Genomic DNA, 26,197 nt, shown 5'->3' with positions numbered 1-26,197 from the left:
TGCCTTTTGTTACCCATCACTGTATTTACTTGCAGGAGCTTTAAGAGACATCACGGGAACATACCATGCATCCTCTCATCTACTTGGTGCTTGCGCCATAATATCGTCTGTCTTCCTGCTCTTCGAGCCTCTTGCTAGAAGATGGGACTCTTCCAGGAAAACCAACGCCAACGAGGAAGAGGTCAAAGCATTGAACAGTTAATCTGCTATCAAGGTCACATGAATACATGTAGCTGTGTATGTGTACACTAATGATGTTGTTTGATTGATTGATTGACTGATTGATAGTTGTTTAACGACGCGCTCAGCCATATATCCCAGCTATATGGCAGCGGTTTGTAAATAATCAAGTCTGGACCAGACAATCCAGTGATCAATAGCATGAACATCGGTCTACGCAATTAGGATACGATGACATGTGTCAACCAAGTCAGCGAGCCTGACCACCGGATCCCGTTGGTCGCCTCTTGCGACAAGCATGGGTTACTGGAGACCAATTTTTACCCGGATCTTCACGGGTCGATTCTGTATGAACGAATGCAGGTGTGGTATTGTATGTTATAAACATGAATAAGTTGTGTTTGTGAGTTCTGATGTTGACAATCAAATGAAGGTGTTTTATCGCCATTCCTTGAGAACATACAAGAGACTATTCATCTTCCATTTTATACATATACGACTTCCAAAGCCTTCACTGTCACGTATCGTCCTCTCCGTATGATTATTGTAACATCGTGTAACATTGACGTTAAGATACACTAATCAGACTTTCTTATCCTCACCAATGGCTCAGACAAACGAATATTGATGCGTTTTGATTACATTACACAAAGTTGGGATCAAACAATACCTCAGCTTTCATCAACGTTATTATCAAATCTGTGCCTGATGTGAATAAACATTTTTTCTCTCTAAATAACACGATTATAATTGCTGTAATCATAAAACTATTTTTCGTGTATCTGGAATATCAAACGTTCAGTACATCGATGGTTCTGTGCTTTTTTACACCATGCATCAAACATTCCTCAAGCCTTCAGGTTCAGTTCAGTTCTCCCCCAAATAGGGGCGATGGGGTAGCCTAGTGGTTTAAGCAGTCGCTCGTCACGCCCGAAGATCCGCTTTCTATTCCCCACATCAGTACAAGCTGGAAAAGTTTTGTGTTTTGTTGGTTTGGTTATTTGTTTGTTTTGTTTGTTTTTTTTGTTTTGTTTTTGTTTTTCTTATTCTAAGGGACGTGCCGAATAAGTTTTGGGTTATCAGCTATTGATTACAAATTCTGCTTTAGAACGGTCGACGTATTGTCATCTCATGGTATATTTCTATTAAGCGTGACTTTCTTTCAGCAATAAATCATGCTATTTTCAACAGCTAATGTGAAGAGTTTCATTAAACTGACATGCATGGATATCATCCATTCATTCCCATTCCAATCAATGTTTCATTGTGTATATAACTGATTTGTTTTGATACCACTACTTCAATCTACTATGTAAATGTCCACGATGGATAAATACGAAGATAATTCAAATAAATACTCCAGAAACAGTCTCAATTGTTGTCTTATATTCTAAAAATGCTTGATGTGAGAAGAAACGGGTTATTATTTTGCACATTTACACAACGGATCTTTGCTGCCTGTCTCCCTGATTCTTAGCTTTCCAGCTTCAACTTTTACCAATTTCAAGAAAGGTGAAAGAAGGTTTTCATGGGAGTATGGTATAGTATGGTAAACATTTAATATTAGGAATGTAAGTACAATTTGCTAAATGGCTTGACCTAACGAGTCTATCACGTTATATTTGTAGGAAGTTGATGCTTGTATGTCAGTGAAGATTCTGTAACACTAGACATGTGAACTACATCACGCCATCACAAAGGTATGACGTGACTTCAGTCCGCATGCCTTCGGATACGACAGGCGAGCCTCACCGCCCCATCCCGTTAGTCGCCTGTTGGGACAAGCATGGGTTATTGAAAATCAATTTTAACCCTGGGTCTCTTTGATTAAGACTTCGTAGCGCGTGACTCCTGACCCACTTGCTCATCCCACAAGCATGCTGGACGAGAAATAGAAGACTCATAGAAGAGCGCACGTCATTGGTTTACGCCCCTTGTTGGTGTATAGGGAATGTAACCAATGGGAACAGAGGAAAATTTACCAGTTAGTTCGCAGTGACAAATCATATCCAGTGACAAATGGTACACTTAATATATGGGGTGTTTGTTTCTAATAGACGTTAACTATCTCAAAAACACTAAAACATGATAACCGTTTTTTCACACAATGTCAAGTGAAATTATTTCGTCGCAAGAGTTTTGTCTCTCACGCACGATACATAAAAAGTTAACTTTGTATCTGGAATGTGAGCATAATTATAATACGTCATAAGGTCAGAGATTAGTCAGTCTGACAGTTACAACCTATAAAGTTCAAACTCAACCCAGGTCCAGACAGCTGCGTACCTTTTCACTCTCCGTGATTCACTAGCTCAACCAAGTGACATTGGTAAGGGGAAATTACTCTAGTCTTATAACGTGCAATCTCCCTACAGCGACAAGACGGTCGCTGAGCTCCGTATACTGAGATTATGTCAGTTCTTCGGGAACAGTTTGACCTATCATACTGTGTCAAAATGGAAACTCAGCGAAAATCAACCAGCCTGAAATGTCTAGTGTTTTCAATCAACACAGATATGGAAACTTATTCCACAAGCTGAGGATAGGTACACTACATTATTATTTTGAATCTGATAGCTCTTGTTTTCCTGTTATCGTTACACGACTTTTTCAGTTTCCATATGGAGAAAGCTGGCCCAATATACAATAAGAGGGGAGGTCATATTTGTTTGTAATGAGTGAAAGTAGTACTTCCCAAGCATTCCAGCATTCTTATTTACCGGCAAATGATCCCTAAATGGACACCGTTTATATCAACTTAATAATCACACGTAAGCAGAGAACCTTTAAAACCTGCAATTTGGACACGATCACGTGCATCAAGCAAGTCAGCGAGCCTGACCACCCGATCCCGTTAGTTGCCGCTTATGACAAGCCTGGATTACTGAAGATCAATTCTGACACGGATCTTCACTGGTCGCTTCCATATGTTGCCATCACTTACTTTCAGTGATCCCACTGGAATACTATTCGACAGTGTTTTGCCTTCCATGCCCATTGTCATTTGTTTCGGATCGATCATTCTGTGGCGTCGACATTTAAGATATACATATATGAAATGCAGTCAACTACAATCGACGAAGCCCAATACTATGTGGATATATACTGAAACTTAACACTTGGAGAAATTAATTATATAATATTATATTCGGTTATTATAGTGATCCTATCACTATTCACTCTGCAGGTCGCACCAAGCGCACCTTAATGCATAATACTGTTTTAGTGCACGCTCATCCACTTGCAGCACACTTTGTCATATATGGGTATGTTTGTGACATAAACGCATGTCAAGTTTCCTTTTATGCAGTATATTTACTCAATATATTCTCACAAACTTTGCTGCTGGGATGTTAGACGATATTTGTAGTCTGGAGGGGTGGTATCGCCTTTCTTTTTAGGACTAAATCTAGACACAAAATATACCAAAAGCATTGCTATTTAGCGGCGGAAGACCGTCCTGAACGAGATGAGATAAAACAGAAACTTACCCCTGTATAAGCTGTGCGATCGGAAAGATTGTCTGCCCACGTTTCAGGATCTGAGCAACCATGCTGCTCTTTGAATCACGTCATAATACGCTCACACGAACCGGAGATGTAATTGGTGTCGTGACATTTGACTGCCCTGAATTAGATAATTGATCACCATTGTGGGCAATCTCCATACCATTCTTCTGTCTACTGTGGCTAAACATCATCGCGATCATCAATAAACATTCTGACATGGAAATGCAACACAACCTTTAGTCACTGCCCTGAACTCCGGCCTGACACTGTCGGTATTAATGTCTCTATTCACAAGAGTTGTTGCGTTTCTATCACACCAAGACATAAATTGCAGCTTGTTGTTTCAGTGCACAGGTTTCTGAATATCGATGCAATTATTTTCATTATTATTTTCATCGGGATATCAATAATTGAACATTGCCAATTTTTTTTAAAATGGTCAAATGTAACATATGTTAAAGTTGTGATGACAATTTCTTTGTAAAGCACAAATTGTAGTACGTTTATGGGTTGAGTCCCTTCCGAGATTCGAACCCACACTTTTGGGTTCAGTCCCATCCGAGATTCGAACCCACACCCTCAGAGTCAGACTTCCCAAAAACTGGAAGTCGGACAACTGGTAGCCTAGACTGCGGACTTTGTGTACCCCTCTGAGAAGTGTAAATTGGCATGGCTCCCACGGCCGAAAGCCATGATTACATAATGTCATTTTTAGAAAGCCTTTCAAATGTAAAATATGTTATATTTGGGATGACACTTTCTTCAATAATTTGTGATGAGGAGAACGGTTCACTCCCATTTGCCAGACGTCCCATTTGTCAGACGGCCCAATCATCAGACAGACCAGTCAAGTGTGACCAGTGTAACTGCCTGGACTTACCCACTAATTAATGAGCTGCTCCAAACTGTGAACAGAGTAGGCTACTTCCCTGCTCTCAAGTTCGATAAGTGATACAGATTAACCAGATTATGATTGTGTTTGTAAGTTGCTTTTAATCAGTGTGACGGGTTGCCTGTGTTGCAGTAACGACATTTGGAGTAGTTTGTACAACTATATGGAATACAGGAAGTACGTGAGGCTCAGTAAAGATTAATCAATAAGGTTTAAACTGAATTTGTTTTGCATTATTTTATTACTTAAATGGATTGAACCTCTCCAAAACATAAGTATAATCTCACAAGTACTATATAACATGAACACTAAAGTCAGTAAGATATGGCTGCAATGGCTGGTACACCCAAAGTTGAAGTCATTAAGTCTCAGAGAGGAACACCACAAGTACTTCTTGATGGCTTCACCTACTCGAAGAAAAGAACCAGCGGCCAGACCACACACTGGAGATGTATCATCAAGTCATGCCAAGTATGCCAAGACTTCAATGACTACAGGGTGACGACATGGGTTGACGACGACAATTTCGAGGGCTCTCATGCTCGTGTGAACAGAAGTCTCCCACATCAGCACCCAAACCTGTACCAATTTGCGGGCCTGATCCAAGGCATAGAGGCGCTACAATAACGCAGATTGACTTAGGTGCCGCTCCCCCATCCAGGAAGAAGGTGTACATAGAGTCTGAGGGGAGACTGCTCCGGTTGAAAGAGAAGCTGACAAGTGGCCAGAAGACATCTGTTCAATTCCACATAACATGTCCGGATCAAGACTTACTATCGTTTTAAGCAACATAAAGACGAAACTCATGATCTGTTTGTTTGTTTGTTGTTTGTTTAACGCCGCTAGTTTAAAACTACAAGAAAATGAGAAGCAAGTGTTCCTGAAGACCACTTCTATCCCGGATCTTCATGGGTGGACGAAATGATGGTCATGTCAGGAGATCTCACAGTATATATTTTGTTTGTTTGTTTGTGTGTCAGGAGATCTCACAGTATATATTTTGTTTGTTTGTATGTGTGTTGTTTAACGCCACACTCAGCAACAATCCAGCTTTATGACAGTCTGGTCCAGATAATCCAGTGATTAACATCATGAGCATCGATCTACGCAATTGGGATACGATGACAACTGTTAACCAAGTCTGACCACCCGGATCTTCACGGGTTCACAGTATATGAAAATAGTGATGTCCGTTTGAGGTGAAATGGTAAGGAGTATAATGAAATATATGCATTGTTTTGGAATATACTTTATCAGTAAAGTATAAATTCTAGAGCATACTTTGGGCTGAGTCCTGCCTCAGGGTGAATCGCCAATCGCCAGCACACAAAGTCAGTGATTTAGGTCAGTCATGACTGTGACCTTATCCTCTCCAAAGCCTTGTGATGTAGTTACACTATTGGGATGTCTCTCATGAAATATCGCTGATATCACCCAAGCTATATGTCTTCTGCGAAAAGGTGGCGTCAGCTGATGTAATTCCCCGCGCAAACATTATTATGACAGTCGATAAAACTGCCCAATCAGGGCACTCAAGATTCACACCACATTTTGTCGAGAAAGCTTCTGGCCGAAGGGAGGTAACTCTGTGAGGGTAGCCTCGACTGTCGCAATTCTCTCAGTCTGAGATTAAAGTACGTAGACACACTGTTAGAACATAATAGAATTATTTTGCAGAAATGTGCTAATGTTTATTTACAACTTATATGCGAACAAAAGTCGAACATTTAGCTGGCGAGTGACTGAGTGAGTGAGTGAGAGTGAGAGAAAGCTGGCAGGGTGATGCGCTTTACACATCTTCCAATCCGATCACGGCGAGGGAGAGATGAAATGTACTTCACATGTTGCATCCCTTTTTAAAGGAATAGAAGCAGGGACGTATTCGTGACGAGCTGACGCATAAACAAGTTTGCCATCCGTTGAGGATGTACAGGAGAAAATGTCTGAATACTTTTTGCTGGGAATTTCAACACAGGGATAATATACTCATGTATCTTGCCATGTACCACGAAACAACAAAAATGTTTACTTTTAGCGGATAACATATGAAACGGTTAAAGTCAAAAGTTATTACAAATGTACAAAGCTTGGGAAGTTATATGTGCCAGCATCCAACGTAGATATTTAGAAAAAAATATTCATCTCACAATTTTCAATTTATTTAGTAATAAAATTAATTCATTGTGTTGACATATAGTCACAGAGTGCATACATCAGTAGAGATTTTTGCTTGGAATACATATTGTACATGACTTTCTTACCACATGGACCCGCCATGAGACCATAGTAAAACTGGCAGACATTTATCTCAATATAACGCGCAGTGTCATCAAATGCTTCAGTTTGTACGGCGACCATGACAATGCATTATGCAACAGGTTGCAATTCTATTCCGATAAAACTCGCGCATAAAGATCTGACCCGGAAGTGACATGTACAACAAGGAAGCCGAACCTCCAGGTAGGTGTGTCCTCTTCTGTCTCAACACCTCTCAGTAAATCTGTCTTGATATAGATATAGTTGCAGTGGAAATCAGAGACATATGTACGCGGAGATGGTAGATCATAAATTATCTACTTTGGCCATGCTTAAAGCGTCAAATCAAACAAGTAAAACCTAAAACTTGTCAGTCCTACTTCAGACGCCATTACTCGCAGTGTGTTGTGCACGATCCGTGTAATTTAACTCTTAAAAAGCAAGAACAGATCTGTCTGACTTTGTGGCAGTTAAACAGGGTATTGATTTGGACATAATTTACAAGGAATAACCTGAAACCTCTAGTTGTGAAATTACTTTGAAGTATTCAATATCGTCGCTATGAATGCTTTCAAGGGGCGTAAACGTAGCAACGCGACAGGTAGGACAGGCTATTTTTAGAGGATTAACAATGCTGGAGACATGTCACGATGACCTAAACACCCGGCGATTGTGCAGTAGGTTATGTAGGTCGGAGTTGCGAGTCGGGTGACAGCACAAGGTGTGTGGGAGATACGGGTGGAGTAGTAGATATATTGGAAGATTCGGGTGATACGATCTCGACCAGTGTTTAGTGGAGATACTGGTGGATTTACATAATGTAAAATGGTTGATAGCAGAATGTTATGAGAATTGGTTGGGGTTAATAGTTTTTTATTGTTAGGGAGCACAAATTGTGGGAGTTACGTGTGTAGTAAATGGTGTGTACTGGTGGATGGTGCCGGGTTGGGTACATGCGGGGGTGGGTGGTAGGAATGGGACGGGTAACCCGGATACCCGGGACGGGTGGGTAATGAGTTGGACCTGTGTACCCGTCTCAATACCCGGACCTTTATGATCATGTGACTAATAGATGAAACAGTGTAATATGATATTCTTTCATGATTAAAAGGTTGTATTGTCTTTGACGGTTTGGACATAATTTACAGTCACTCCTTTTGAATATAATACATGGTTAGTCCATTGAAAAACTCGACATTTTAGCCTCCGACCTGAGGAATGTATTGCCATTTCTTGCAAATTTGATTAAGATAGCGGGTACCGGGTATGGCAGATAATAGATAACACACGTTGGGGAGACACAGATGAAGTGAATAGTGTCTGCTGGTAGATTACACAAAGTGTGGGAGATACGGATGAAGTGAATAGTGTCCGCTGGTAGATTACACAAAGTGTGGGAGATACGGATGAAGTGAATCGTGTAGATAACAAGGTGGGTGATGTGAATGCGGGTGATGTGAATAGTGCCTGTTGGTAGATAACACAAGGTGTGGGAGATTATATGAAGTGAATCGTGTCTGCTGGTAGATACCACAAGGAGTGTGATACGGGTGAAGTGAATAGTGTCTGCTGGTAGATAGCAGGTGTGGGGATACAGGCAGTGTGCGAAATATTTTCCACATTTTTCTAGCCATTTAGGCTAGCTGAAAGTTACTAGCCCGCAAAATAATTTGAATGTAGACACGGATTTCATCATTAAGCTGCTTTTATGCTGGACATTTTTATTAAGCCATATTCTTGAATGATTTAAACGTGTTATAGCTTTACAAGTCGGAGGAAGTTATATATTTACAAAATGACTCCATGAAAAGTCTCTAGCCAGTCGGTCGGATTGGAGATTAACTATTTCGAACATTGGATACAGGTGAACTCAACAGTGTCTGTTGGTAGATAGCAGGTGTGGGAGATATGGGAGATATCACGGAGTGAAGTGAATAGTGTCTGCTGGTAGATAACACAAGGGTGGGAGATACGGATGAAGGATGAAGTGAATAGTGTCTGCTGGTAGAAACACAAGGTGTGGGAGATACGGGTTGAAGTGAATAGTGTCTGTTGGTAGCAGATATCACAAGTGTGTGGGAGATACGGATGAAGTGAATAGTGTCTGCTAGTAGATATCACAAGGTGTGGAGACGGATGAAGGATGAAGTGAATAGTGTCTGCTAGTAGATATCACAAGGTGTCTGGAGATCACAAGGTGTGGGAGATACAGGTATAGTGCGTAGTGTCTGCTAGTAGATAACACAAGGTGTGGGAGATACGGATGAAGTGAATAGTGTCTGCTAGTAGATATCACAAGGTGTGGGAGATACGGATGAAGTGAATAGTGTCTGCTGGTAGATATCACAAGTGTGGGGAGATACGGATGAAGTGAATAGTGTCTGCTAGTAGATATCACAAGGTGTGGGAGATACGGGTGAAGTGAATAGTGTCTGCTAGTAGATATCACAAAGTGTGGGAGATACGGATGAAGTGAATAGTGTCTGCTAGTAGATATCACAAGGTGTGGGAGATACGGGTGAAGTGAATAGTGTCTGCTAGTAGATATCACAAGGTGTGTGGGAGATACGGATGAAGTGAATAGTGTCTGCTGGTAGATATCACAAGGTGTGGGAGATACGGATGAAGTGAATAGTGTCTGCTAGTAGATATCACAAGGTGTGGGAGATACGGATGAAGTGAATAGTGTCTGCTAGTAGATATCACAAGGTGTGGGAGATACGGATGAAGTGAATAGTGTCTGCTAGATATAGATATGAAGTGAATAGTGTCTGCTAGGAGATATCACAAGGTGTGAAGTGAATAGTGTCTGTTGGTAGATATCACAAGGTGTGGGAGATACGGATGAAGTGAATAGTGTCTGCTAGTAGATATCACAAGGTGTGGGAGATACGGATGAAGTGAATAGTGTCTGCTAGTAGATATCACAAGGTGTGGGAGATACGGATGAAGTGAATAGTGTCTGCTAGTAGATATCACAAGGTGTGGGAGATACAGGTGAAGTGAATAGTGTCTGCTGGTAGATATCACAAGGTGTGGGAGATACGGATGAAGTGAATAGTGTCTGCTAGTAGATATCACAAGGTGTGGGAAATACGGGTGAAGTGAATAGTGTCTGTTGGTAGATATCACAAGGTGTTGGAGATACAGATGAAGTGAATAGTGTCTGCTAGTAGATATCACAAGGTGTGGGAGATACAGGTATAGTGCGTAGTGTCTGCTAGTAGATAACACAGGTGTGGGAGATACGGATGAAGTGAATAGTGTCTGTTGGTAGATATCACAAGGTGTGGGAGATACGGATGAAGTGAATAGTGTCTGCTAGTAGATATCACAAGGTGTGGGGAATACGGGTGAAGTGAATAGTGTCTGCTAGTAGATATCACAAGATGGTGGAGATACGGATGAAGTGAATAGTGTCTGCTAGTAGATATCACAAGGTGTGGGAGATACGGATGAAGTGAATAGTGTCTGCTAGTAGATATCACAAGGTGTGGGAGATACGGATGAAGTGAATAGTGTCTGCTAGTAGATATCACAAGATGGTGGGAGATACGGATGAAGTGAATAGTGTCTGCTAGTAGATATCACAAGGTGTGGGAGATACGGATGAAGTGAATAGTGTCTGTTGGTAGATTTCACAAGGTGTGGGAGATGCGGGTGGAATGAGTAGCGTCTGCAGGCAGATGACGCAGGGTGTGGGAGATATCATCAACATCAAGTTTATTTCGTAATTCAGGCAATATGGCCCGTAGTACAGTTGTAAGATAAAGCATATTTAGGTCTCATATCCAGCGTGTTACATCTCTGTCGATCTCATTTTAAATAACATATCAAAAGATAAAGTTATCGAGCGTAGTACGTTAATATCAAAGAAGCTAACTAACTTTTAGAACACAATTCTACATTTATAAATATTTCTGTAACGAGGTATTTTTACACATAAAAAGACATTGTATTCATCCTCTACGGAATGAAGGTCACAGTTTTTTTAATACAAATTCTGTATGAGGCATATTAAACAATGATCGTTTACAAATAATGTTGACACTAAAGTTGTGAGGTGATATTCGAAGTTTACACATTGCTCTAACTGATCATTTGTCTCGGGTTACAATAACAGTAACGGCTTACAGAAGAGACTTTAATATCGACATAATTCACTTATAAAGTAGACGACTCATGACACCTGCGATTTCATGTTTCGAAATAAATATCTCTTAGGCGATTTCTAAATGCAGACAAAAATATGATATAGTGTGGGATATTGGGACAGTGAAGTTAGTGCATATTTGTTGAAAGCAGAAGGCGTTAGAGATACGGTTGAGTAAATAGTATATACTGCGTCGAGAACCAGAAAAGATACATACGGGTGGTGCAATTATGCATGGTGTAGCAATATCCCTGCAAACTACAAAATGTCAATATGATCCAGGCTATAATAAAATGATGATCGCATCGGGCATAAAACCAACTCATTAAGATATTTCTCATCAGTTCAATGTGGCAAAAAGGCAAAAAAAGTATGCATAATGCCTGTAATTTTAACATTTGTGTATCCCACGATCATTATATCTATAATTGCCCTCATGAGCGATGCATTTCTTATATATAATGCAGACACCGGAATAGAAGGACAATCAAAGAAATATATTAGCAACATTTGAAACTATTCAAAATTTAAAAAAACATTAACCGCATGTGAATATATAATTTAAATGCAATTTTGATCAGGTACTTCGATTCAGCGCATTTTCCTGGAATCAATATGCCTTTCTTGTGAAGTGCAATAGATGGAATAGAGACAACTATATTATCTGTTTCAGAATGGACGCCTTCCCCAAATGTTCTGTCTGCCAGCAGCAGTTTACCCTGAAGGGCCCCGCCCCCTACCTACTGCCCTGTCTACACGCCGTGTGTGAGACGTGTGTGACATCTGCAGCTGGTGGTGTGATATCATGCTCCACATGTCAGAGGGAGGTCAACCTCACAGACACAAGCCTCCAGAAAGACGCAGTGAGACAGAAGGAAATATTCCACCTGACAATCAAACATCGCCACACCGAGCTCCTCTGTACAAATGATGACGGCAACCAGGCTGTGTGTTGGTGTCCAGAGTGTGAAGAGTTCCTTTGTGAATACTGCCAGAACTTGCACAATCGTTTTAAAGCTACCAGAAGACATGTTGTTGAAACCTTTACGGATACAACATCGGGAAGTATGTATGCTGAATCAGTTTGTAAACTGCACAATCGTTATCCTCTTGAATATTTTGACAAAAGCTGCAACAGTGTAATCTGTGCCAAATGCAGACTTGGCGAGCATGCTGATCACGACGTTGCGGATTTAGGTGTGGCTGCTGATGCTGCTAGAGGACGGATAGAACAACATGGGAAGAACGTGACTGCACATCATACTTCTCATCAAGCATATCTGAACAGCATCAGCAAAGCCGTGAATGACACCAAGAAGACAAGCAGTGATCTGAAGGAGGCCATCCACCACACTTTCCATTCTCTGAGGACACAGCTCGATCAAAGAGAGAAGGAGCTGATCATCGATCTTGAGAATAAAACGAAGCAGGAACTGTCAAATCTACACATTGAAAAAGTTACCTCTGAAGGAGAGAGTCAAAGATGCAAGTGGACCTCAGACTACATTAATACAGTGATAAGATATGCTTCAAACTCGGACTTTCTGACACTGGAGAGTTCAATACAAGACACAACGAAAACGCACCTCACGTCACTACCTACAGACACGCACAGGACACCTGCAGCCGCTTTCAACACGAGTGGACTGGATAAGCTGAAATCCGAAATTTCCGAATTCGGATGTATTAGTGGTTATGGCTCATTACCATCAGGTACTTACTTGCTCTGACAATATATCGATATATGTCAACTTTTGATTGAAATTTTGTCGAAAATATATCAAGAGTAAATATTTGATGGCCTTCTTGTGGATTTTTTACTTGAGTGTCACTTTAAGATGGTATGATGAGGTTCTATCTATATATTTCTTACAACAACTCAGTGAAGCGTAAACTGTTTGATTTGTAATTGTTGTTGGTCATTTTACAGACAAAGGTACACAGACAGATGACAGTCATCTAACTGATGCAGAGAGAACACGCGAGCATGTAAGTACTTCTTAATTAGTGAACATGAGTATATATGTTTTGTTCTTTCATAAGTATTTATCAAAAACAATTTACGATCTTCCGACGACATATAATGTCATTGTTGTCTGTAAATTAAACTAATGTTTGTATCTTAGATTTCGAACAAACCTACGGTTGTATGAATCTTGAATTGTGACATTAATGTCCATTCTTTTGTTTCAAGCTTGAATTCTTGGAGGTCCCTACCGATCCAACACCACCACCAGGGTTTGGTAAGAATAATTTTGATGACACTTAGATAGGAAATAATGGTCTGACATGTACCAGCTCTGAAAAAACACATCACATGGACACATCCCAGATGTCGCCATGAAAACGATTGTTATCGTTACCAAAGATTTGACTCCCATTTCCAGACGGAGATCACTTGTTGTGGAAGTGAAAGCTTCCATGATTTTCGCGAAACGGGCTTGAAGATACATATATGGTTTGGAGAAACAGGTTCGAGAAGATCGCGATCGTCTATTTGAGACGACCCTCGTCTTTTTAATCATCATGATACATGAGATAAAGCCTATTATCGACTATTGTAAAGCCTAGATTATCTTCAGCCTAAACGTGGGGCGGATCGTATGGTATTTCGTCAGGTAGGGTCGACACTTCTCATATTTCGGGATGAAAGGACTCAGTCGTCTTTACTATCCTCCAGCGGCATCAATTCTCTAGCAAAGGCTCTGATTGCTGCCGCTACATGAGTTCACAGAGTGTGGTTATTCAAGACACATCTCCGACTCATAATTCAGAGGATCCAATATCAATGGAAAGTGCTCCTGTGCATTTCCACCCATGTCATCAGGCCCATTGGCTAGTTTCTTCATCATCCAGACATCCATCTGGAAGCAAACATATTCAGACTCAAACCGATTCAGCAATTCTCAAGAGACAACTTCACTTCGTTCAAAGACTGCTTCATCAACAAGATTGAATCAGAGTCAGAGACCATTCCCTCCTAGAAACTTCACTCTTTAGGGCAATTTATCGCACTAAAAGCACTGTGTCAGCATACTCATCCCTGGTTGTGCTTGAAAAGGCAATGACAGAAATAGGTCTCGTAGATAAAAGGGCGCACGGGATTCTTGAGTTTGTTGTGTTCCCAGTACAACAATGGGATGGTGACAACTTGGATGTGTTCAAGTGATATGTTTCAGGAGGACCTGGATTCAGGTCAGACAAAGATTCCTCTCGGGGTAGAAGGAGCAATGTTTGAGACTGGATAAATGTTCACAAATATTTCAAAAGGACATAACAAAAGGACGCAGCCATATCATTTGAATAGAAATAGCTGTGAATGGACTTCAAATTGCATTATAAGCTGTTTCAGTGTAAGACTAGCTTTCACTTTGACACGACATTTTGATAAGGCTACATTGTAATCTTATACATCATCAGTACCGTTTAGAAATGGTCAGCAGCTGAAATGAATAGCAAGTTGAACTGCAGATGACCAGTGAAAACCACTTCGGAAATTAAATGGACTGAGAATTTGTGTTGGTAGATGTTATGGTGTGTTCAAAAGAGCATTACCCCGATCTTTAAACCATCTACATAATTGTATAATTCTTAAAACCAAATTCAGTTTTTACATTTAAATATGTATTAGCACGTGTTCTTTCTGTGATCCTTCGACATGTAGCCAGGATGTATGTTGCAGATGCTGGGCGTGAAACCTACAAACGTGAAACAGGGACGATGACGCCGGTGACTCTGCAGTGTGAGTACAATCAGATGCTAACTGTCTTCAACACTTGATGAGTCGCCGTTGTCCGCACTTCATAGGTAGGATACCCGACGAGGCGTGAAGATCTGGTTAGAATTGGTCTTCAGTAACCCTTGCTTGCCGAAAGAGGCGACTAACGGGATCGGGTGGTCAGGCTCGCTGACTTGGTTCACACATGTCATCGTATACCAATTATATAGGTCGATGCTCATGATGTTGATCACTGGATTGTACACAGGATGCCGTACACGGGATACCGTGCACAGGATGCTATACTGGGCGTGCTGTCCACGGGATGCCGAACACAGGATGCTGTAATGGGCGTCTTGTACACGGATGCCGGGATACAGGACGCTATACTGGGATGCTGTACGGGCGTGCAGGTACGCGGGATGCCTGTATACGGGATGCTGTATCCTGTACAGGATGCTCTCTGGTCGTGCTGTACGCGGGATGCCGTACACGGGATGGTGTACTTGGCGTGCTGTACGCGGGATGCCGTACACGGATGCCAGGGCTGCTGCAGAGGATGGATGTGCTGTACACGGGATGATACGGGATGCTGTACAGGATGTGCTGTACATGGATGCCGTACAGGATGCTGTACTTGGCGTGCTGTACACGGGATGCCGTGCATGGGATGCTTTACAGGGCGTGCTGTACACGAGGATGCCGTACACAGGATGCTGTACACGGGTGCTGTACACGGGATGCTGTACTGGGCGTGCTGTACACGGGATGCCGTGTACAGGACGCTGTACTGGGCGATGCTGTACACGGGATGCTGTACACGGGATGCTGTACACGGCGTGCTGTACACGGGATGCCGTACACAGGATGCCGTACACAGGATGCTGTACTGGGTGTGCTGTACACGGGATGCCGTACACACTGTATGGCTGTACCGGCGGTATGCCGTTGTACACAGGATGCCGTATACAGGCGTGCTGTACTGGGCGTGCTGTACACGGGATGCTGTACTGGGCGTGCTGTCACTGGATGCCGTATACAGGATGCTCTCCTGGTCGTGCTGTACACGGGGATGCCGTACACAGGATGCTGTACAGGGCGTGCTGTACGCGGGATGCCGTACACAGGATGCTCTCTTGGACGTGTTGTAATGCGGGATCCCGTACACGGGATGGTGTACTTGGCGTGCTGTACGCAGGATGCCGTACACAGTTTGCTGTACACGGTTGCTGTACTGTGCGTGCTGTACACGGGATGCTGTACACAGTTGATTGTACTGTGCTGTGCTGTACACGGGATGCTGTACACAGCTGGCTGTACTGTGCGTGCTGTACACGGGATGCTGTACACAGTTGGCTGTACTTTGCGTGCGTGTACACTGTACACAGTTGGATGCTGTACACAGTTGGCTGTACTGTGCTGTGCTGTACACGGGATGCTGTACACAGTTGGTTGTACTGTGCGTGCTGTACACGGGATGCTGTACACAGTTGGCTGTACTGTGCGTGCTGTACACGGGATGCTGTACACAGTTGGTTGTATTTTGCGTGCTGTACACGGGATGCTGTACACAGTTGGCTGTACTGTGCGTGCTGTACACGGGATGCTGTACACAGTTGGCTGTATGCTGTACTGTGCGTGCTGTACACGAGGATGCTGTACACAGTTGGCTGTACTGTGCGTGCTGTACATGTACACGGATGCTGTACACAGTTGCTGCTGTACTGTGCGTGCTGTACACGGGATGCTGTACACAGTTGGCTGTACTGTGCGTGCTGTACACGGGATGCTGTACACAGTTGGCTGTACTGTGCGTGCTGTACACGGGATGCTGTACACAGTTGGCTGTACTGTGCGTGCTGTACACGGGATGCTGTACACAGTTGGCTGTACTGTGCGTGCTGTACACGGGATGCTGTACACAGTTGGCTGTACTGTGCGTGCTGTACACGGGATGCTGTACACAGTTGGCTGTACTGTGCGTGCTGTACACGGGATGCTGTACACAGTTGGCTGTACTGTGCGTGCTGTACACGGGATACTGTACACAGTTACACCTGTTGGCTGTGTACTGTGTTGTACTGTGCGTGTACACGGGATGCTGTACACAGTTGGCTGTACTGTGCGTGCTGTACACGGGATGCTGTACACAGTTGGCTGTACTGTGCGTGCTGTACATGGGATGATGAACCCGCTGCTGCTGAATCCCTTCCAAACTTGGTGTTTGCCTTAAGTCTGATATAGTAATAGATGCGGTTTAGTTATACCTGGTTGCACCACTATACTGTGGTGTAATGGTCTGTCCTTTGAACACAAAACTGAGTGAGTGAGTTGGATGTTACGCCGCTTTTAGCAATATTCCAGTAAGATCACGGCCCGAACACAAGACATGGTGTGTTGTTGTGTTCTTAGCTTTATAAACACTGAACTTGGTACTTGGTTTGTAGAAATACTTTCCACGATTTAAAGATATGACTTTGAACTGGGTTTGTAGAACTATCCTCGTTTCTTGGGCTTGGTAGTAGGTATACTCTATTATGACTTATCCTTAGACCGCCATATAGCTGGAATATTGCTGAGTGCGGCATAAAACTAAACTCACTCACTAAAACTATCCTTAGACATCAGGTACAGGAATGCTATTGATAGATGACCATTCACACGTTTGTCATCTGATTTCGATTTTTTAAATGATTCTTTTAGATCATTGATCAAAGTTCTTATTTATTGGTGTCATTTAACGGACACAGATACGAGCATTCATTGTCGGATGATTTAATAAATGTGAGTTGATAGTTCGCTTAGAATATGTGGTATGTGTGTAATGGTCTAAAAACGTAATACAATGGCTCAGCCGGATTTCTCGTCAAAAATGGCCGGCCCCCACAATCCAATATATAGTTAGTGCATTAATGATTCAGGTGACGCATGTTTACATTCGGAACTGCCGATCTACTTGGACTTTTATATGCAATGTAGAGAGTGAGTGAGTGAGTATGTTTTTACGCCGCTTTCAGCAATATTCAAGCAACATCACGGCGGGGACACCAGACACATATTGTATCCATGTGGGGAATCGAACCCGGGCCTTCGGCGTAACAAGCGAATGTTTTTACCCCCAGGCTACCCCAATCTGTAGAGAATATATTGTGTGTTTCGTGAAATAAGATGTATCTCAGATCGAATGAAGTTGGAAAAGGAGATATTTTCAGAAATGAAAGCTACACCATATTTCATAAGACTTATGAACCGTCATATTTACCATATACCTCATTAGTAGTCGGCTGTCCTTTTTTAAGAATTACCCGAAAAAAATATAACGCAATACTTTACGATGATTGTCGTCAAATGACATTTAAAAAAAGAGAGTTGCTCATAACATCGATCACTGGCCATCAAACAATTCAAAGAGTTGTTTTCATTATTCACATATCCTATTCACCAGACAGGATTAACTTAAACTGTTCCTATTTCTGCATGCCCAGTTAACATGAATCCATGGCATATCACACGCGTGTGACATATTTTTGTTGATTTGAGAACACCCCTCCCCAATGGTGGATTTCGAGAAAATAATCTTTGAGCTGGGAAATGGCAGCTCTTCTGGTAATCGCATATACACATGCTGTATACAAATATGGGGACCCTTATTTTAGGGTGCTTTGAGAGATGACATCTTTGGTATTAAATTCTCTGCGTGTGATGTAATATAGTTAATACCCACTGGAATGGTATTTTCAAGATTAAAAGAAAGTGTTTTACCGTGTTTCGGAGTGGGCGTGAACGCTAACGGTGGGGCCGATGCCAACATTTGGAGTAATGTTAGATAATGTCCCCGTCTGCAGGTTGATAGGAATCTGCTTACACGGTGCCTCACTGCACGTCATAGAATGGTTGAGGACGTATAGCGTTTGTGGGCTAGAAAAGCCTAAACATGTCATATATTCAGTGTACCCGTGAAGATCCTGGTTAGAATTCGTCTTCAGCAACCCATGCTTGTCGTAAAAGACGACTAACGGGATCGGGTGGTCAGACTCGCTCGTGAGAGGCGACTAACCGGATCTGATGACTTGGTTGACATATGTCAGCGTATTCCAATTGCATAGATCGAGCTCATAATCTTGATCACTGGATTGTCTGGTCCAGACTCGATTATTTACAGACCGACACCATATAGCTGGAATATTGCTGAGTGCGGCGTTAAACAACAAACCAACCAGACAACCATATTTTCAGTTAAAACTCATCCTCCTCTTGTTGAGTTTTATCAAAAACAATAAACGGAGGTATTACATTAGTTGTTAGTAAACGAGAACTACACGAAACAGGAACACAAGCCGTGATTTTGCTCACCGACGACTGGAGGTTCACGTTACAAGCACCCGGAGGGTCTATCTGGCTCTCGATACTCACCGTCTATACTCTGCACGATTCATAACTTAACTGGCTCTGTTAAGTTTAAAATGGTTCCACTTTTACAATGTCTAAACAAACGGCCTGACACAGAATATTCGTTAAATTATCTTTAACAATTAGAATAAATTCTCAGCTTATAATGTGTATTGTTCATCATAAACTTATCAAATTCCAGTGTCATTTTGTATAATGTCAGTGAAATGTGTAAGATGAAAGCCTACAATTATAACAATAAGATGCGGGGGAAAATGATATGCTGTAATGAATAAGCAGAAAATATATTTAACAAAATATGTCCTCATATTACATCCACGGAGTTATATTATTCCGCTCAGCAATGAGGCAGATAACACAGTTTACTGCAGAGGAACAGTTCTGGAAGTGCTTGATAATTATTCACCGATGGAAATTATATATAAAAGGTTTTATATGTTTAATTAAATATTTACTCAAATATGTAAACGTGTATTAAGATTTGTGTGACTACATTTCAGATCTGTTAAGGAAAGATGATTCATACAACATCGTTACAGATGAATGATCACCCATTACCAAAGTCAAAACTTGTATGAAACATGTTTTATTTCTTGGTTAATCTGTACCGAAAAGCTTAATGATACCTGAAAATGACAAGTTTGAGAACTGTGTTATAAAAACAAAATATGTGAGAGTACATGTCACAGTCGATACAGAATATGTGAGAGTACATGCCACAGCCGATACACAAAACACGATCAGCTCCCAACACAGCGAGATTGATTGAAGCGGACGTAGAAGTTACCTGTTGACAATGTGTCTGTTGAACACACAGATGTAAAAATATCGTCAAACAACTACTTTGTCGGTCTCATTGTTTCGTAAATCGTATAAGAAGAGTTTAGAATACTAACAATGATAGTTTTATCATGATATGAAGTTTATACATATGTGTTTTCAGGCGGCAAGTGTCTTTTTCTGACTACTGACAGCTAACCAGCTCAACTGACAATTTCTGACGAAATGTTTCATAGAGTGTTTATTTCATTGTCAATCAATATAAAAATGTATGAAAAACATTTAGAATACCCATACAAATGATTTTACAGCTTTATAATTTCTATTTAAAGCACAATTATGACACAATTCACACACAGACGAAAATGGCAGCCGATATTCAGTGCGCTGTTTTGTAAACATTGAAACAAAGTTGACAATAAAATGTCTAATTTGTTGTCTGAAGTCGGGAAATTTGTTAAACTGTAAACAAAATGTATATTTCCAGGTCCTAAACTACAACTGTCCGCTGATCGAGCCAACACAGACATGTGCCACGTAACTACAGGCGGTGAGCTGGTGAACTCGCCGCCCGCCACACAACACAGACACAGCGGCAGGTTACGGGAATATCAGGGTACATGTGCCTCCACCCCCATCCCCCTTCCTCCATCCCCCTCTACTGTCACCCCTGTCCCACACACACCACGATACTGGGAGACACACTCTAGGGTGGGTGTGGTGGGTGTGGTGGGTAGAGGGTGGTGGTAGCTTGTCCTGGAGATGGGTGTGGGAGAGGAGAGCCAGGTAGACAGTGAGTGGGGTATGTTTGTGAACAGCGCCGCTCCTGGTGTGTCAGTGTATGGAGCTGTAACACACACCAGGGGAGTCTCTGTACCAGGGTGTGGCAGCAGGGGAGGAGGGGAAGTGTTACAGTAACACAATGTCTGACACACCCGGCACACAGGCCACCCTCCACTATGGCGTTGTGCTGGATGTGGGGAGGGGGGAGACTCGCCTTCATAGACCTCGACAGAGAGGTTGTTTTAGCCAAGGTGGATGGTGAGTGGAGCGAGTCTCTTCTTCCCATATTTAGTGTTGGGCGGTCAGATCGCTACACAGTCAACATGAAGGTGATAAGTGGGGCAGATATCACCATGACTGACACCAAGAAGTCACTTATTTATGACGCCTTGAATTAGACAATAAAATAAACATGACATTGTGTAAACTTGTAAGTGTGACTTATTTATTTAAACTGTCAAATGTAATTGTAGTGATTGAGGCGGACGTATAAGTTGTCTGTCTATGTGCTGTTTGTTGTGTACAAGAATGTAACGAGGTCAGCTAAATGTGATGTTTTTCTACTTGACTGGATTCAGGGGGATGTTACAAACATTTTACATCCACACATGACTATTGTTATGATTATTATTCTGCAGTAGTTGACCAGTTTATCATACATTTCATACATGTCTGGGAAATGTCACAACAAATAACTGAATCCACAAATTCATCAAAAGTTGTTTCAAATCATGAATTTATTGCCATGTTTAGTTTCTACTCTGTAATGTAAATGTTTTAAATCCCCACATGAACAGTTGTGATGAAATTATTGTAGTTGTGAATCCACATACGTCACATTTGATGTCAGTGAAGAGATGTGGTGAAAGTGATTGAAGCGGACATAGAATGTCCCCGTGTACATGGTGAGACGCATATTCCGAAATACAATCAAGTTCGCAGAATGTTTTGTTTCCCTAATTAGATGGGTCAGTGAAGCAGAAATTGCATATTTTAAATGTCTGTTCTAACGCTACAGGTATGTCTGTTCTAACACTACAGGTATGTCTGTTGTAACACTACAGGTATGTCTGTTCTAACACTACAGGTATGTCTGTTGTAACACTACAGGTATGTCTGTTCTAACACTACAGGTATGTCTGTTCTAACACTACAGGTATGTCTGTTGTAACACTACAGGTATGTCTGTTCTAACACTACAGGTATGTCTGTTCTAACACTACAGGTATGTCTGTTCTAACACTACAGGTGTGTCTGTTCTAACACTACAGGTATGTCTGTTGTAACACTACAGGTATGCCAGGTATGTCTCTTCTAACACTACAGGTATGACTGTTCTAACACTACAGGTAATTAGTTGTCTGTCGACAAGGACACAAACAGTCAATAATGAAACACAGTCGTCATTTGTGTGATCCTGACATCAGTACTAACATCGGTGTGTTACAACCATATGTACAGGGAAGAGCAAAGTTAAGTGTCATCATCTACTTGTTGTGCGTGTTCTCAAACAATACCAGTAGCTCTCCAATACTGTTTAGTGAAGGAGAGATGTATTTGAAGCAGGCTGTACAAAACAGGTCAAGCGTGAATCTGAATGAAGCGACAATCGATAGGCAAACGGAATACTTGGATTTCAGCTGCCTTGTTATGAATAGATTCACGACTTGGAAAAAGTTTGTTGGAAAAACGAACCTAAAACATATGGTTATACACCTATGACCAGTCAGTCATGAAACAGTCGGCTTGTGAATGTGGCCAAAGTCTGTGTAAACATCCAGCATGGAATCAGGTGTAATTTATTAATTATGATTGTTATTAGTGATGTGATCATGAGTGAATCTGACTGACTGACTGACTGACTGACTGAGTTTAGTTTTACGCCGCTTTTAGCAATATTCCAGCAATACCGGCTCATTGTGCCCACCGGGCCTTCGGCGTGACAAGCCAACGCTTTAACCACTAGGCTACCCCACCGCCCCGACTGAATCTGATATAACACCGGCTCCAACCCTGTTTTATTATTGCGTGTTGGTTTCCTGTCGGTAGAGAAACTAAAGTGATGCAAGTCTCGATTCGATCGGGATTTCGGAGATTTGTTTAATTGTTAATTGTGCTAACTGTCTCTTCGTGTTTGTTGTACATCTGACTGAGTGAGTGAGTTTAGTTTTACGCCACAGTCAGCAATATTCCAGCTATATGGCGGAGGTCTGTAAATAATCGAGTCTGGACCAGACAATCAAGTGATCAACAGCATGAGCATCCATCTGCGCATTTGGGAACCGATGACATGTCATGTGTCAACCAAGTCATCGAGCCTGACTACCCGATCGCCTCTTACGACAAGCATAGTCGCCTTGTACATCTGAACATACAATATCAGCTTAATGTGCAGGTGAGGTATAGATACTCTGTTCAGGTAACAAATACAGCCAGCATGCGTGGTTTTATTCTCCGTAAGAAACTGCTGTACATAACAGTTTGTTTTCAAATGTCGCCCTTGGATGTTTCACAACGAAACTATCAGTGCGGTCAAAGGGAAGTAACTCTGTGCTGGAACTGTGACCGAACCTGTTTTCACACTTCTCCTCTCACGCAGGTCGGTTGTCTGGTTTGTTGTTTAACTCCGCACTCAGCCTTATTCCAGCTATATGGCGGCGGTCTGTAAATAATCGAGACTGGACCAATCAAGTGATCAACAGCATGAGCATCGAGTTACACAACTGGGAACCGATGACATGTGTCAACCAAGTCAGCAAGCCTGACCACCCGATCCCGTTAGTCGCCTCTTACGACAAGCATGGATTGCTGAAGACCAATTCTAACCCGGATCGTCACAGGTACCCCATGTAGGTACACACACAAGTAGATAGTAGCCTTTATACAACATTGGTCAACATTCACAATGTTAGTCCATATTAATATGTACAAATATCATTACCCTGCGGTTGACAAAGTACATCATATACAACAGACTTCTATTGGGAGTCAAAACCAAAACTAAAAATCATCTCTCAAACCGTTTGCATGGAAGGCAAACATGCTTAAGTGTTTGATAGTGGTCATATTTGCTGTTGATAAAATAATATTCAACTTTTGAAGAGATTGCTGCTCTACAATTCTTTGAGGTATGTATGTTTTCACAAATTAATACAAAATTGATATTAATCATCTTGATAATAATTGGTGTACAATTAATGGATCACTTGCCTTCAATGTGCATGTTGTAATGATTAAAAGTCTGATTTTTTTATTATGTGACCTTCAACAATATCTTGCTGGTGCATGTCATAACTGAGGAACACATTTGAGTTATACATTTTGAAAAAAGCTCAACGCCAAACGAAACATAAAAGTATGTTTTGGTTTTGATTTGCACCCGTCCTAGGAAGACTCTTCTCTCGTTACAAATTCTGCTAAAAGAGCAATAACTATTACTATGTTAATATAGCATTCCCTCACACAAACCAAATCGTGAAAACCCGTGAACATACGTCCTGTCTCGCCAAGCATAAAAGTGTGTTCAGCCGTTCTTTAAATTTATTAAAATACAGCCTAAGTTATTAAAAGTGTGTTAAAAATAAGGTTAGAGTGACCACGTAAGTGAGTGGGTGGCTGGGTGGGTATGTGGGTTGACGGGGAAGGTGTCGGCACGGTCGGGTGAGCGGGTAAGTTTGAGAGGCTTTGGAAGCTTTTACCAATATTCCAATAGAGGGGAAACGTTCATCACGTGTTGTAGCTGTGTGTGTGCGTGCATGCGTGTGCGCGCGCGTGTGTGTGCGTGCGTGCGTGCGTGTGTGTGTGTGTGCGTGTGCGTGCGTGTGTGTGTGTGTGTGTGTGTGGACCCATGCTATACTAGATGTGACAACCCTTCACCCACATTTCTCAATTTCCTATATGAACGAATGCAAATATTTCTACTTGGACATGTTCATTCATCTCCAAGAATCCGTACCAAGTATTGTCAGTTAGCACTGAACATACCATTTGTGCAGAAAACAGTCAACCTTATAAGATGTCATGTTTTGTGAATGTGCAAAGCCATCGATGTTATTTATATTGGTCCTTATCATATACACAATTTTCAGAAATGATCCACCTCACAAGTATTAAATCGTTTATCCATCGAAATAATGCAATGGGCTGTGTTGCATTTTAGCAACTCATTTCCATATAATGATTTCGAGTTAGGATATATCTCAAGACATAGCAACACATCCACAACAAGACTTATCCCACACTGACTTACAGCTGCAGTCCGTTCAAACAGTGACGTTAACCCCCCGGAGATGTGTGGCAGTATTCACAATCCCTACTGTGATGTGTTAGGAAAGTCAAAATTCCCCTTCAATTTTCATAGTTAAACTTTAGCATAATGCCAGTTAAGCCTACCAATTTCTCTGGCATTGCCCTGTATTCTGGTGATGACCATTCCTTGCTGTGTGTTTACTGTAAACATCTTACTGTTGTAACAAAAGTCACATATTACCGTCTACTGTGTTTATAATCTGAGTATACTTAAACCCCGATGTCGTGTTTGACTTTCTGCCTTCAACATAATTTTTAGTTATAAAAGTAGTCTTTTATAAACTGTAATATTAAACAGTTAGGACATTAAACGTCATAGTGTTTTTAGTGTATCACTTACAACAGCATCAACACATTTCCACCAAGAAGATAAATATTGCGTAGTTTGCTGCCGGTTGAAGCGGTGTAAGGGGGGTAACTCTGTGAGGACTTGAGGCCATGAGCGAACAAGGGTATTTCCGCATAAACTTGTTTTCACTTATCATGAAACTTGAATTACCCAATCGTAAAAATGTCTTCTTGTCTACGGGCATTATCTAAAGAAACGGCTATTATTTGCCATTATTTATTTCTATATACATACAAATACATGCATTGATAATTATTCTTAAGAACATCATTGACGTGAAAAGGAGTAAGATTCCTTAAAGTTTCATTATCACCTTCAACGTGATACGCATTACACACACAAACTTAAATTTTCCCTGAATATAATACACTTTTTTCACTGGGAATACACGCATCCAAGTTCAAAATGGTTACCGGTCGTTTACGAATCAACGAATATACTGGACAAAAATAGTTAGGGATATATGTAAATTTTGAAATTATGAATACTGATCTATTTATTCATTGACACACTGATGAAATATTAATCATAAAAATGCCAATATCCCTAACATATTTTTCCCAGTATATAGTTCCACATAAAGATCCATGTTGTATTTTCCACATGTTTTTCCTCATGAAGTACTTTAAAAAGTATCCTAAAATAGAAGCATTTCAGATATGAGTGAGTGAGTGATATGTAGATATTAAAGATATACTTCTTTCGCATTCTGTTCTCGGGTATATCGTCTCCATACGATGGGGATATAAGTGAATTGTTGGCCGAGGCGTAAAACAATATTTACTCTAATATTGTTCATTGTTATTCTTAATGTTGACAGGTATATTTCGGTTTGTGACAAAAGTCGGTTATATATAGG

General features: G+C 41.4%; 2 protein-coding genes across 3 annotated transcripts in view; both read left to right on the top strand.

The window, feature by feature from the left end:
- LOC124269644 overlaps positions 1–1,550 on the top strand; it is a 38,204-nt gene extending 36,654 nt beyond the window's left edge. The window contains 1 exon segment of the mRNA XM_046704682.1: positions 36–1,550. Within this exon segment, the coding sequence (XP_046560638.1) occupies positions 36–202 (167 nt within the window). The 3' untranslated portion in view covers positions 203–1,550.
- A 5,452-nt stretch (positions 1,551–7,002) lies between these two features.
- Positions 7,003–21,108, top strand: LOC124269643 (E3 ubiquitin-protein ligase TRIM33-like). Of its 2 annotated transcripts, XM_046704680.1 has the most exons (6): positions 7,003–7,041; positions 11,664–12,703; positions 12,921–12,979; positions 13,185–13,233; positions 14,673–14,732; positions 20,386–21,108. In XM_046704680.1, exons 2-6 carry the CDS (start codon positions 11,665–11,667, stop codon positions 20,646–20,648), a joined length of 1,470 nt encoding a protein of 489 aa, XP_046560636.1. In that variant the 5' UTR covers positions 7,003–7,041; position 11,664; the 3' UTR covers positions 20,649–21,108. The 2 variants fall into 2 exon arrangements, with proteins under 2 accessions (XP_046560636.1, XP_046560637.1); XM_046704681.1 differs by lacking the exon at positions 14,673–14,732.
- Positions 21,109–26,197: the final 5,089 nt, after the last annotated feature.

Source organism: Haliotis rubra, unplaced genomic scaffold, assembly GCF_003918875.1.
Source record: "Haliotis rubra isolate DU_JTF1 unplaced genomic scaffold, ASM391887v1 Scf146, whole genome shotgun sequence".
Lineage (NCBI taxonomy): Eukaryota > Metazoa > Mollusca > Gastropoda > Lepetellida > Haliotidae > Haliotis > Haliotis rubra.
This window is presented reverse-complemented; position numbering and strand designations above follow the sequence as displayed.

Excerpts from the sequence above, each read along its gene's own strand:
- LOC124269643 (XM_046704680.1), top strand. The coding sequence starts at position 11,665 with ATGGACGCCTTCCCCAAATGTTCTGTCTGCCAGCAGCAGTTTACCCTG. Across the intron at positions 12,980-13,184 it reads CAGAGAGAACACGCGAGCAT|CTTGAATTCTTGGAGGTCCC; the intron begins GTAAGTACTTCT and ends TTTTGTTTCAAG. Across the intron at positions 13,234-14,672 it reads AACACCACCACCAGGGTTTG|ATGCTGGGCGTGAAACCTAC; the intron begins GTAAGAATAATT and ends TGTATGTTGCAG.